Here is a 12812-nt window from a genome sequence, read left to right on the forward strand (position 1 = left end):
ACTTGATGTCTCGCCCGAGTCATTTTCCTGCTCCTGGCTTTCAAGATCGATTTACCGTCCTAATAAGGGAGGGAGACGAGCCCGGTTGCAAGCGATTGACACAGTACGCTGAGAGATTGACTGTGTGGGCTACCCCGACCCGCAACGCAAGCCTTGGTGCTGGTAACTCTAAAGCAAGCGTGTTATGGACCGCCTTTTACCCTAATTAAGCCTAGGGAGGCCAAATAGTGGATGTGCGAAAGATGTGCCATTGTCTACCTCTGCCAAGTGTCGAAATCTCAGCTTGGCAAAGCGAAGCACGAGTCAGAAGAAGGGCGTTAAGTCGTCTTGGGACTAAAGATTGGATATAGGCACCAACCACCGTTATGCATGTTTTCAACGAGTCAGCGCCTGGTCTACTTGTTATTAGTTGAACTTTAACAGGGAGCCCACTAATTAATCTCGCCAGAGGTCCTTCTATTCGCGCTTGTACATGCTGCTACATGGCACTGGTGACTTTATGCGCCGAGGAACATTTGTCAAAGAGGTAGGGTTATTGACTATTAGAGGGCCCCCCTGATTACAGTTCTTAGGGTCTCACCAAGAATCGGATGCATTATGTACAGGAGTATATGTATAGAGGGGCCTTTGAAAGGTTATGACTTGGTCCAGTGGCTTATAGGGGGCTCACACGGGAACTGTCGCGTCACGACTTTTCCTCCGTACGCTTAGTCAAAGGCACATTGTTACAGGCAGTAATTACGTAAATTGCGTAAAGACGTAAGTAACTTCGTATAAGTTTGGCCAATTCCATAACATGAAGATTTTCTCCTTTTGGCTCTAAATTATATGCTGTAAGTATCTGATTTCTTCCCGGGCACGCATATACATGCAACTGAATCCTCGTCGTTGACTATACGGAGCAATGCACCCCCAGGTTACTACCCTCTATCTCAGCCTTGCCACGAGGCCGCGGACAATACTAGTCACTGTTCTCGTCCTTGCTTTCGTTCCTTTTCTTGCCTTTGATCTCAGGCCCTAGATGCCTCCTGGCCTTGCCCGAAGTGGCAAGACACGCCTAGACATCGCATCTAGGGACAGATACGTAGCTGTCTGCCTCGCGGTCAAGGACCAGGGGCTCGACCTTCCCAAGTGGCTTTAGCATCACTACTTTAATATAGGCGTCGGCAAATTCTACATCATAGACGATACGTCCCAGCCGCCCATGTCCTCGTTCGTCGACACGCTAGGCGTCCCAGCCTCGGCCATCGAGTTCCATTATAACACAGTTGACGAGCGAGTGCCTACAATGCAACACGCCCTATATAACAAATGCAGCGAACTTAGGCGCGACAAGCACGAGTAGATGGCCTCCTCGACGCCGACGAGTTCCTAGACGCGCCGGGCCCCGAAACACTCCAAGACCTTGCTTAAGGGCTTCGAACCCATCCAGGTCATCGGCGCCGTGGGCGTCAGCTGGCGACTTCACACGTCTAACGGACAGGAAGTGCGGCAGCCGTCTGTGCGAAAGGCCTTTACCGAGTGCATCTCCGACGACGAGGAGCACAATGGCGAGGGCACCGACAACCGCCACATTAAGTCCATCGTTCGCCTTAGGGACTACCACGCCGCGAGCACTCCGCACTATTTCCTCCTTAACAACGATGCTATCACGGTTGGCGAGCACGGCGACCTGGTCAAGGACTCGTTCCGCCTCCCGCCGACGCGCGACAGGCTAGCGATATACCATTACGCAGTCAAGAGCAGGGAAGAGATGGAGGCGAAGATGAGCCGGGGCAATGGCATGGACCAACCCAAGGCCTGAGACTTCTGGGACCATGTCGAGAAAGAGATGCCGCATATGTCGTGCTCGGAAATGGCCCGATGGGTGCAGTAAGCTCGTGCATACTGTCAATCACGGAAACCGGGAACGTGAAAGAACTGACCGTTCGTCCTCTAAACGACTTAGCCTACCTAGACTAAAGACTATAGTATATGACTAGGGTGATGATAATATGGTTAATGCATATAAGAGGTCCTTACACTCGACTTTCTATTATCTCTTCGAAATATAAGCTCCTTTTGACTTCGTAGCAGCACCTACTGGATTTATGATTGGACTTGAATTCCAACCTAAGCCTTGGCGAGAAACCCGATTGTTGGTGGAAGAATGTTAGCGCTTTGCACTTTCCTCGACCGTCGTATGTAGCTATTTATCATCTCGCAATTGCACTATTCTCAGCACAGACGCCAAGGCATTTCAGCAGTTGCGGGATGACAACAAGGTCATGCAAATGTCGCCTGCGACGTAGTTCTATAGCGATGGCATAGCGCCCTCGTTCGGAGAGTAAAGCCTATATCTAGGGGCCGACGCTTCCTCTTGATCTCCTCGAAGGGGAACATTAGAGGCGAAATCTTCAACTACTAGGCAAGATCACTGCCCTTCTCGTCTCGCTAAGGGGCAACCTTAAATCTAATTAGATAGCTCGTCGGCCAGTAAGCATCTTCACCTCGGGACAGTACTGCTCGATAGCCTCTATATGATCAGGTTGCCACCTTGTCGGCTGGTGATAGCCGAGCGGCGTCTCGTAGTAAATCGTCTCGACGGCAAACGTCTTTGCAACGGCCTCGTCTGGGAGGTTAACCCCATTAGCCTCGCGGGCCTTAGATTCAGTGTAAAACCACTGGTCCTCGAAGCCTATGCCACTCGTGTCGAAGCTAGCGTCCCGGGTGATATTAAGGAAGAGCTTCGGGTTGCGGATCGATAGCCCGCCATTATAGCCCACCCCGAACTCGGGGCTGATAGGCGCACCGATGAAGTCGTACTGTAGAAAGTCGTCGATAGCGGCCTCGGCCTTGGAGCAGACGATGCTGTCGGTCTGGAAGAGCAGAATGCGGCGGGCGATCTGCACCTGCTCCCATATCCACGGCTTAGTGAGGAAGCGCGAGACCGACTGGCTATCGCTAAGCGCAGTGTTAGGCGGGAGGAAGCGGACATTGATGCGGCGCTCGTCAAGGGCGCGATGGAATGCCGGCGACGAGGGCACCACCCAGTGCTCCTCGATGGTGAATAACACGATGGTCCATTTGGGGCCCAGCACTGTGGCAAAGTGCAACATATGCGGGACCAGGTTTTCGGTCGTCTGCGTCTCTATGACGACGGCCAGGTTGGAACCCGCGGCCTGCTCCTCCTTCGCGCTAGGGTAATTTTTTTTATATCATTACTCGCATGCAGCCTCTAGGGCCATGGCGAGGCTAGTAGCGGCCTAGGCCCCTATTAGCAGTCCTAGCTAGCTATAGAGCCTAGGGGCTTATAACTAATTAGGGAAAGGGTAGCTATAAAGGCAATAATAAGTCTAGTTCCTCCCGCGCGGTGTTTCCCCCCCCTAAGGGCCCTAGGGCCCCTAGGTTACTTCTTTTCGAGCTACTTAGCTATCCCTATCTCTATTTTAGCTAAGAAGGTTAGAAGGGCTTCCCTTCCTTCCTTAGAGCTATAGAGAATAAGTAGGCTAAGGGCCCCCTTTTATTTCTTAGAGGTCCGGTAAAGGACCTCTCTTTCCCTCTTATAGTTTAGGCACCTTAGGATAAGGTACCTAGCTATATACTTTCCTTAGCCGTAGCGGTAGTCGTCTCGGTTTACCTTTTTAGTCCTTTTTAAGAAGGAAAATAAGAAGCCGGCCTTATAGAGGAGCTAGTAAGATACTAAGAGGGTCGGCCTAGGCCTCCCTATAAGGTCCTTTTCCGGGCTAAGGGCTAGGCGGGGGGTCTTTTAAATAGATATATAGTACTTACCTAGGCTCTTAGCCTTAGGGCCTTTAGCCGCCTTAGTAGCCTAGAGGCCCTTTTAATAGTCCTTAGTAGCTTACTAGACCTTTCTTTATAAGTAGCTAATAAAGACTAAAGAGGTCCCTTAGGTAGGGGCCCCTAAGCCTCTTTTATCTAGCTAGTTAGCTAGCTTATTACTAAAGATCCCTAGGTAGCTAGGGCACTAGTATAGCTATATATTATAAAATACTTCTAAGTTAAATAAGAGCCTTTTAATATATATAGCTAGGTCTAAGAAACTTATAACCTTCCTTATAGCGGCTTAGCTATTTATAAAGATATAGGCCTTTATAAGGGGGTTAAGGGGGCTAAGCCTTAAGGGCTAAGGCCTCCTAGCTAGGTCTTCTAGCACCCTTAGTATCGTAAATAGCTCTATATTAGCTACCTTAATTAAGGGCCCTAGGTTCTTATAATATACTTTAATAGGCTTATTTTCTAAGCTTATTTTATAAAAAGAGTAAGCGTTAGTTTTTATAGGGGACCCCTTAAGGCACCCCTTAGAGCTATTAGTATAAAAGGCTAAGGGCTATAACCTAAAGTCGTTTAAGCTAGCTAAGCTAGCTAAGAGGCGTTAGTACTACTTTTTAGCTAAGGGCTTAAGGGCCTTTATTATTGTAATAAAGGCCTTAAGCTCTAGGGCCTATAAGGGCTCCTAGCTAGCTTTCCTTCTTTCTAAGTTATAATTAAGTCTTATAATAGCTACTAGGCCTTTAAGGAGGCGAACGTACTATATATAGGGCTTAATATAGCTTAAGGCCCTTAAGTTAAAGCTTAAGTTAGCGAGGTTATCTTAACTAACTAAGTCGTAAGCTTACTTTATAGGGTAACTAAGTAAGAAGTATAGGGTCTAAAAGTTATAAGAGAAGTATACCCTTTTAAATTATACCTTTAATAGTAGTAGGGCCGCTTTAACTTTTAAAGCCTTAATAAGGGATCCTTTAAAGGCCTCTAAGACCTTTAAAAGAGCTTAGTTTTAAAGCCTTTAAAAAGGCTTTATAAGGCTCTTAAGGGTCTTAGGCCCCTTATACTAAAGCTAGGCCCTATAGTTTACTATAAAGGTTATATAAGCTTAGTAAAGCTACTTAGAAGCTTTAAATAATAAGCTTTTTTATATAAAGGTTAAGCGGGATAGTCCTTTAAAGGTAGCTTATATAAAGGCTACCTTCTTCTTAATATATTATTTAAATAAGAGCCTAGAATTAAAAAAGACCCCTAGCTACTATACTAAGGGCTTTACTTTAAAAATAAGCCTCTTATTATTATATCCTTTAAAATAAGCTGCCTTTATATATTAAAGTAAATAAGTTTTATCTTTAATAAGTTAAAGTAAACCCCTTAGTCCTTAAATTATTTAAATAAGTTAATAGCTATTACTTTTAGCTACCGAACGTTCTTCTTAGCTAAGGTCGATATTATAAATATACTAAAGTTATTTATATAGGATAGCTACTACCCTTTAGCCGTTAGTATCCCCCTTATATATAAGAGGAATAAAATAAGGCTAATAAGGGACTATTAAAGTACCCTTATTACTAAGTTTATAAGGGGCTAGACTTACCCCTTAAAGGCTAGCTAAATCTTCCTTTTAGTAAGAAAGTAGTTTACCTAGCTTATAAGGGCCTTAAAGAGGTTTAAGTCCCTTAGGGCCCTTATAAGCTATTCCTTTAATATAAAATTAAAAGCGCCCTTTATATTTAATAAGAGGGTACTAGTAATAGCTTTTTTATTAAACTCTTACTTCTTTTAAATATAGTATAAAACGAGGAAGGCTATATTTATAGCTAGCTACTATTTTCGTCCCTTTAGCTATATAAGGTTTAAAAGCCTAGCTATATTAGCTAAATAGCTTAGCTAGGTAGCGTATAGCTTTTTAAGGACCTTTCCTAAGTAGTTAAGTAGACTTATAACCTTATAAGCCTTAGGGATTATATAGTCTAGCTTATTTTACTTAGGAAGTATAATTTCTATAGCTTCCTTTTATACCTTAAGGTAGTATCCTTAGTTAAATAAAGCTTTATATACCCTATTAAAGATTATAAGGAGGGCCTTATATACGTATTAAATAAGAAGGAAGCTAAAGGAGTCTAAGCTAAGGGCTTTCTTATTAAAAGAGCTAAAAATAGCCCTCTTAATCTTAGGGTCTTTTAGCTCTAGCTAGTCCTCCTTAGCTATGCCCTTACTACTTATATAGCTTAAAGGCTCTTCTTTTTCTAAGCTTTAAGAGGAGCTAAGGGTTAGAAAAATAGTTATTAAGAAGGCCTTATATTTTTCTATAAAGGTATTAGCTTTTATCTTTATCCCTTCTTATATATATAAGATACTAAGAAGGGTAAGTTTAGCTTTAGCCTTAATATAAAAAAAAACTATAAAGATATTCTTTCTTAATACTTTTATTAAGAAGCTCTCTTAGTATTACTTTTTAATACCCTTAATAGTATACTTAAAGCTATTTTAAGCCTTTATAAAGCTCTTCTAGCTCTCTTTATCCTAGGCTAGCCTATAAGCCTATTAAGCTAAGCTTAGGACTTTCTAAAAGTAAGTTAGCTTATTAGTCTACTAAGGCTTAGATCCTTTATAAGGCGTCTTTTTTAGTATCGCTATATTTAATACCTTTATAAAGGTTCTTATTAAAAAGGAAGCTATCCCTTTTAAGTCGTTTCTTTTTATAGCCCTCTCTATAACTATAAGGAGGTCTTATTCCTTCTTAGCTAAGTATTTTAAAAAGACCTTTTAGTTTACTTTCCTATAGTTATAAGTAGTAGGCGTAGCTAGTAAGGGCCTATTAGGGCCTCTTAAGCTAGCTTTAAAGGCTATTATAAGAAGGTATAAGTAATAAGCATAGAATTAGGTAATTAATAACGTAAGCGGAAAGATCGGTTAAAGGATTATAGGGTAGGGTTTTATCCGGAATTTATAACGAGTATATAAAGGGCTAAATAATATATTAAAAGAATAGCGCTATAAAGGATACTTATAAACTTACTTATTCTATCTACTACTCCTAGGGAAATCCTTTATCTTTTATAGACTATTGCTCGCCTACTAGTAGACTAATTAGTTAGCTTTCTAGTATATTCTATAGTACTTAAAAAGCTCTATCTATAGTATGTCTTCCTAACTTAGTAGGTGGTCTAATTATAACGTAATTATTAACGTAAGACTATAGGTTCTAGTATAAGTAGTAGATTTAACTAGAATGTTCTATGCCCTACCTATTCTCGTATCGCGGATATCTCTAGAACTGCTAGGCTAAAATAGGTAATAGGGTATCCGTTCTACTCGTAATTAACTTATGCATTTTATATATATTTTATTTTATTAGGATAGGCTTATCTTAACCCGCGTTTCCTAAAGGAAGGTATAGATATCTAGTAAAGGTTTTTATCTTTAAGGGTTATTCCCTTAGACTATATTATAGAGCTACTTTTTACTAGCTTATTTTATAGAGCCTCCCTATGCCTATTATTTCTTTATAATAGTAAAATAAGAATATAAAGGTATATTCTTATAGCTATAGGCTTATAGTTTAAGCTTATAGCCTTTTAAAAGTAAAGGTTAGCTTAGGTTAGCTATTTAAAAGGGCTATAAAAAGCAAGGTTTATAACTAAGGCCCCTTTTAAGCCTTTCTTTTAATAGGTAGTTTTTATAGCTACCTTAAGGTATATTAATAAGGAAGCTTTATAGCGGTCGAGCTAGCTAATAACTACTTTTACTTTATAAGCTTTAAAGGGTTTTATAAAAAGGTTCTAATAAAAGTAATATAAGTTAAAGTCCCTTACTAATAAGAAAGGCTATTATAAAAGTTAGGCTATTAGTAATAGCCTTTTTATTATAAAGGGCCCTTACTAGCCTTAGCTAGCTAAGGCCCTTTTAACCCTTTTTTTATTATATAAGTTAATAAAGGTAAATAGCTTAGTACCTTTTACCTTTATAGCTTATATATTAAGGTCGTAAAAGAGGTTAAAGCTAAGGCTAGCTTTTATCTAAGCTTCTTTTCTTTTATAAGCTATAACCTTAAGCCTCTTAGCGAGTTTAAGAAAGTTAGTAAAGGAGAAATAGGTTATAATATTATAGGCTAAATACTATATAGGGATATAGCTATTATTAATCTTATAAAAGTAAGTATAATAGTATAGGTATTACTTAAATAGTTAATAAGTATATAGTTAATAAGTATAGTTAATTAATAAGCTAAGTAGCTTAGTTAATTTCGTTACTATTTATTATATATATATAATATATTATATATAGTAAAAGGGGGTAGTAGCGCGACTATAGCCTATACCCTTTTAAGTTTACTTTATAATATATTAACTAAGCTACCTATTAGTTATAGGTTTAAGTCCCTATATATAAAGCTAGATAAGCGTATATATATATAAGCGCTATAGCTTAAAGGCATATATATAATATAGGTAGCGGGAGATCTTAACCTAAGCTAATAGGTAGTATAGTACCTAAGAGTAATAGCTTATTAACTAAGGAAAGGGAGAGAGTATAAGAAGAAACTATATATAAGAGTCTAAGCCTTACTTAGATAGTTAATAAGTATATAGTAAGTAAATATATAGTTAATAAGTATAGTTAATTAATAAACTAAGTAGCTTAGTTAATTTTATTACTTTTTATTATATATATATAATATATTATATATAGTAAAAGGGGGTAGTAGCGCTATTATAGCCTATACCCTCTTAGGTTTACTTTATAATAGTAAGGCTCTTATAGTAAGATATAGTCCGCTTTTATCTTTTAATAAAAGGGATATCTTTTTAGCTAACTTTTTAAAACTAAGCTTAAAATATAAAAAAATAAATATACTAAAAACCGCCGTAAATAGTATATTACGCCCCCTAAGTATAGCCTTATATAGCTACTAGTAGGTACGTAATATACTACTAAAGATTATAAATTAAATAAGGTTCTTTTTTATATAAGTAGAAAACTCTTCCTTACCCTTACTAACTAAAGGTATATACCCTTTACTAACTAAACTTAGCTTAGACCTAACTTAGGACCTTAGCTTAGACTTAAGGAGGGCCCTTTTAACTTTAACCCCCTCCTTTAACTTAAGGGTCGAAATAAGTACCTTAAAAGCTAAGGCTTACTTAAAAAAAGCTTTAAAAGGCTAATACCTTTTAAGGACCTTAAAAGAAAGGTCTAGGACCTAAGACTAGGACTTAAAGGATATTAAGATAGAAGATAATACCTAGCTTATATTAAAGACTAGCTTCTTTAAGCCTAGCCTAGCCTTACCTTAGGCTAGCTACTTTTAGCTTAACTAGCCCTTAAAGTAAGTAAAGGGGTAATTATTAGCCTTATACCTATCCGATCTATATTTTAATACTTATAGTAGACTTAGCCTTAGCTTTAGTACCCCTTTCCTAAGGACTAAGCCTAGGGATTCTTTAAATAAGCCTTTTAAGCCCTTAAAGAAGCTTAAAAAATTAAACCCTTTTATAAGACCTTTATAAAAGGGCTTAAGAAGGTAGCTATAAGGACCCTAGACTACTAATAGCCCTTATAATAGCCCTTATACTAGCCTAAGGCCGCTTAATAGCTTAAGGCTACCTAAGGAAACCTTAAAGTAAGCTTATAAGCTTAGGTTACTATAAAGAAGGCGCTTAAGGCTCTAGCTAAGGCCCTAGCTAAGTCTTTAGTAAAAGCCTTAGTAAAAGCCCTAACTAAGGTTATTGCTAAGAGGAACGTAAAAGAAGACTTTTAATTTATCTTAAAGCTAAAAAAGAAATCGCTAATACTAATTATTAACTTTAATACTTTTTATAATAAGCTTAATAAAGCTATAAAGGAACTAGCTATATTAGCTCTATTAACTTTAAATAAAGGTAATATAGTTATAATAATAAAGGCCTTATATATAATAAAGAAGCTTTTAAAGTAATAAGAAAAGTAGTCCTTATACTTTAAGGAGCTACTTATTAAATCGGCCGACCTTCTTACTAGCTAAACTAAGCTACTATCTTAGAGCGTCCCTAACCTTTTAAAGACCCTTATCCTTAATATCTTTACTATAAAAGCTTAAACCTTTAGCGGGATTAATATCCTAAGGTAGCTTAGGTAGCTAAGTACCTTAGGCTTAACGTAAAAGGTAGGATATATTATCTTAATAGTTCTTTTAAAAGCTATAAGGGCCGAATACTAAAAAAAAGCCTTTATATAATAAGTCTATAGATTTAAGTTAAGGCCTATAAGGAATATACTATATATATATAGTATTATAAGTGCCTTTCTTTTAGCTATAACCCTTAGACCTATTAATAGCTTATTAAGTATACCTTTTACTTAAAAAAGTACTTAACTAAGGACTATAACTACCTTAGCTATATAGCTAGTTAAGGCTACTCTTAATTTAAGGTTTAATACTATAATAATAAAAGAGAGTACCTTATAACTAATAAGGTATAATATATAGGTTATAAGGGAATAACTAATACTTAATAGCCTTAGCCCCCTTATACTTATAGGGCCCTTAAAGCCCCTTAGGCCCCTTAGGCCTAACTATAACCCTATTAGTATTATATAGTATAATACTAATAAGTAGGAAATAGCTAACCTATTAATCTTAAAGTAAGCCTTAAAAATAAAAGTAAACCTTATCTTATTATAAAAGCCTTACCTTTATAAGATTAATAATAGCTATATCCTTATATAGTATCTAGCTTATAATATTATAACCCTTATCCTTTTTATTAACTTTCTTAAGCTTATTAAAAGGCTTAGGGTTATAGCTTATAAAAGGAGGGAAGCTTAAATAAAAGCTAGCCTTAGCTTTAACCTCTTTTACGATCTTAATATATAGGCTATAAAGGTAAAAGGTATTAAACCGTTTACCCTTATTAACTTATATAATAAAAAAGAGGTTAAAGGGGCCTTAGCTAGCTAAAGCTAGTAAGGGCCCTTTATAATAAAAAGGCTACTACTAATAGCTTAGCTTTTAAAGTAGCCCTTTTTATTAGTAAGGGACTTTAACTTATACTACCTTTAATAGAACTTATTTATAAAACCCTTTAAGGCCTATAAAGTAAAAGCTTTTATTAGCTAGCTCGACCGCTATAAAGCTTCCTTATTAATAGACCTTAAGGTAGCTATAAAAAGTACTTATTAAAGGGAAGGCTTAAAAGGGGCCTTAGTTATAGACCTTACTTTTTATAGCCCTTTTAAATAACTAACCTAAGCTAACTTTTACTTTTTATAAGCTATAGGCTTAGATAATAAGCCTATAGCCTTTAAAGCTAGCTTAAGGGGCCTTAATAAACCCTTACTAGCTAGGCCTACTACTTATAATTATAAGAAAGTAAACTAAAAAGTATTCTTAGAATACTTAGTTAAGAAGAAATATAACCTCTTTAAAGCTATAGAAAGAGCTATAAAAAGAGATAACTTAAAAGGGATAGCTTCCCTTTTAATAAAAACCTTTATAAAGGCCTTAAATATAGTAATACTAAAAAAAAAGCCTTAAGCTTAGCTTAATAAGCTTATAAGCTAGCCTAAGATAAAGAGAGCTAAAGGAGCTTTATAAAGGCCTAAAATAGCTTTAAGTATATTATTAAAGCTATTAAAAAGTATTATTAAGAGAGTTTCTAAGTAAAAGTAATAAGAAAGGACGTTTTTATAGCCTTTTCCTGTACTAAGGCTAGAGCTAACCCTATCCTTCTTAGTATCTTATATATAAAAGAAAAAATAAAGGTAAAAGCTAATACTTTTATAGAAAAATATAAGGCCTTTTTAACGACCTTTTTCCTAACCCTAGACCCTAGCCCTAGCCCCTTTCTTAGCCCCCTTTAAAGCCTAGAAAAAAAAGAGCCTTTAAGCTATATAAGTAATAAGGGTATAAATAAGTAAGACTAGCTAAAGCTAAAGAACCTTAAGATTAAGAGGGCTATTTTTAGCTCTTTTAGTAAAAAAGCCCTTAGCTTAGACTATCTTAGCTTCCTCCCTATTTAATATATATATAAGGCTATCCCTATAGTTTTTAATAGGGCCTATAAAGCTTTATTTAACTAAGTATACTACCTTAAAGTATAAAAGAAAGCTATATAAATTATACTTCTTAAGTAAAATAAGCTAGACTATATTATTCTTAAGGCCTATAAGGTTATAAGTCTACTTAACCTTTTAAGAAAGGTCCTTAAAAAGCTATATACTACTTAGCTAAGCTATTTAGCTAATATAGCTAGGCTATTAAACCTTATATAGCTAAAGGGATAAAAATAATAGTTAGCTACAAATATAGCCTTCCTTATTTTATACTATATCTAAAAGAAGTAAGAGTTAAATAAGAAGGCTATTACTAGTACCCTTTTATTAAATATAAAGGGCGCCTTTAATTTTATATTAAAGGAATAGCTTATAAGGGTCCTAAGGGACTTAAACCTCCTTAAGGCCCTTATAAGCTAAGTATACTACTTCCTTACTAAAAGGAAGATTAAGCTAGCCTTTAAAGGGTAAGTCTAGCCCCTTATAAACTTAGTAATAAAAGTACTTTAAAGGTCTCTTATTAGCTTTATTTTATTCCTTTTATATATAAGGGAGATACTAGCGACTAAGGGATGCTAGCTATCTTATGTAAATAACTTTAATATCGTTATAATATCGACCTTAGTTAAGAAGAACGTTTATTAGCTAAAAGTAATAGCTACTAACCTATTTAAATAAGTTAAAGACTAAGGGGTTTACTTTAACTATTTAAAAATAAAACTTATTTACTTTAATAAGTAATAGTAGCTTATTTTAGACGGTATAATAGTAAGAGGCTTATTTTTTAAGGTAAAGCCTTTAATATAGTAGCTAGGGGTCTTCTTTAATTCTAAGCTCTTATTTAAATAATATATTAAAAAGAAGGTAGCCTTTATATAAGCTATTTTTAAAAGACTATCTTACTTAACCTCTATATAAAAAGACCTATTATTTAGAGCCTTTAAATAGCTTTACTAAGCTTATATAACCTTTATAGTAAATTATAAGGCCTAGCTTTAGTATAAGGGGCC

At 36.4% G+C, this 12812-nt stretch overlaps 2 protein-coding genes across 2 annotated transcripts; one reads left to right on the top strand and one right to left on the bottom strand.

Annotated features, from left to right (window-relative positions):
- Positions 1–1204: 1204 nt before the first annotated feature.
- On the top strand, positions 1205–1804 carry HRG_09677 (uncharacterized protein; the record flags this gene model as incomplete). Its single annotated transcript, XM_044868148.1, has 2 exons — positions 1205–1279; positions 1376–1804. The coding sequence occupies 2 exons, from the start codon at positions 1205–1207 to the stop codon at positions 1802–1804; spliced, it is 504 nt and encodes a 167-aa protein (XP_044716729.1).
- Positions 1805–2456: 652 nt separating this feature from the next.
- Positions 2457–3098, bottom strand: HRG_09678 (putative formate dehydrogenase protein; the record flags this gene model as incomplete). The annotated part of the gene is made up of 1 exon (XM_044868149.1): positions 2457–3098. One exon carries the CDS (start codon positions 3096–3098, stop codon positions 2457–2459), a length of 642 nt encoding a protein of 213 aa, XP_044716730.1.
- Positions 3099–12812: the final 9714 nt, after the last annotated feature.

The sequence above is a fragment of the Hirsutella rhossiliensis genome, assembly GCF_020360975.1.
Source record: "Hirsutella rhossiliensis strain HR02 chromosome Unknown scaffold00013, whole genome shotgun sequence".
NCBI classification, from domain to species: Eukaryota; Fungi; Ascomycota; class Sordariomycetes; order Hypocreales; family Ophiocordycipitaceae; genus Hirsutella; species Hirsutella rhossiliensis.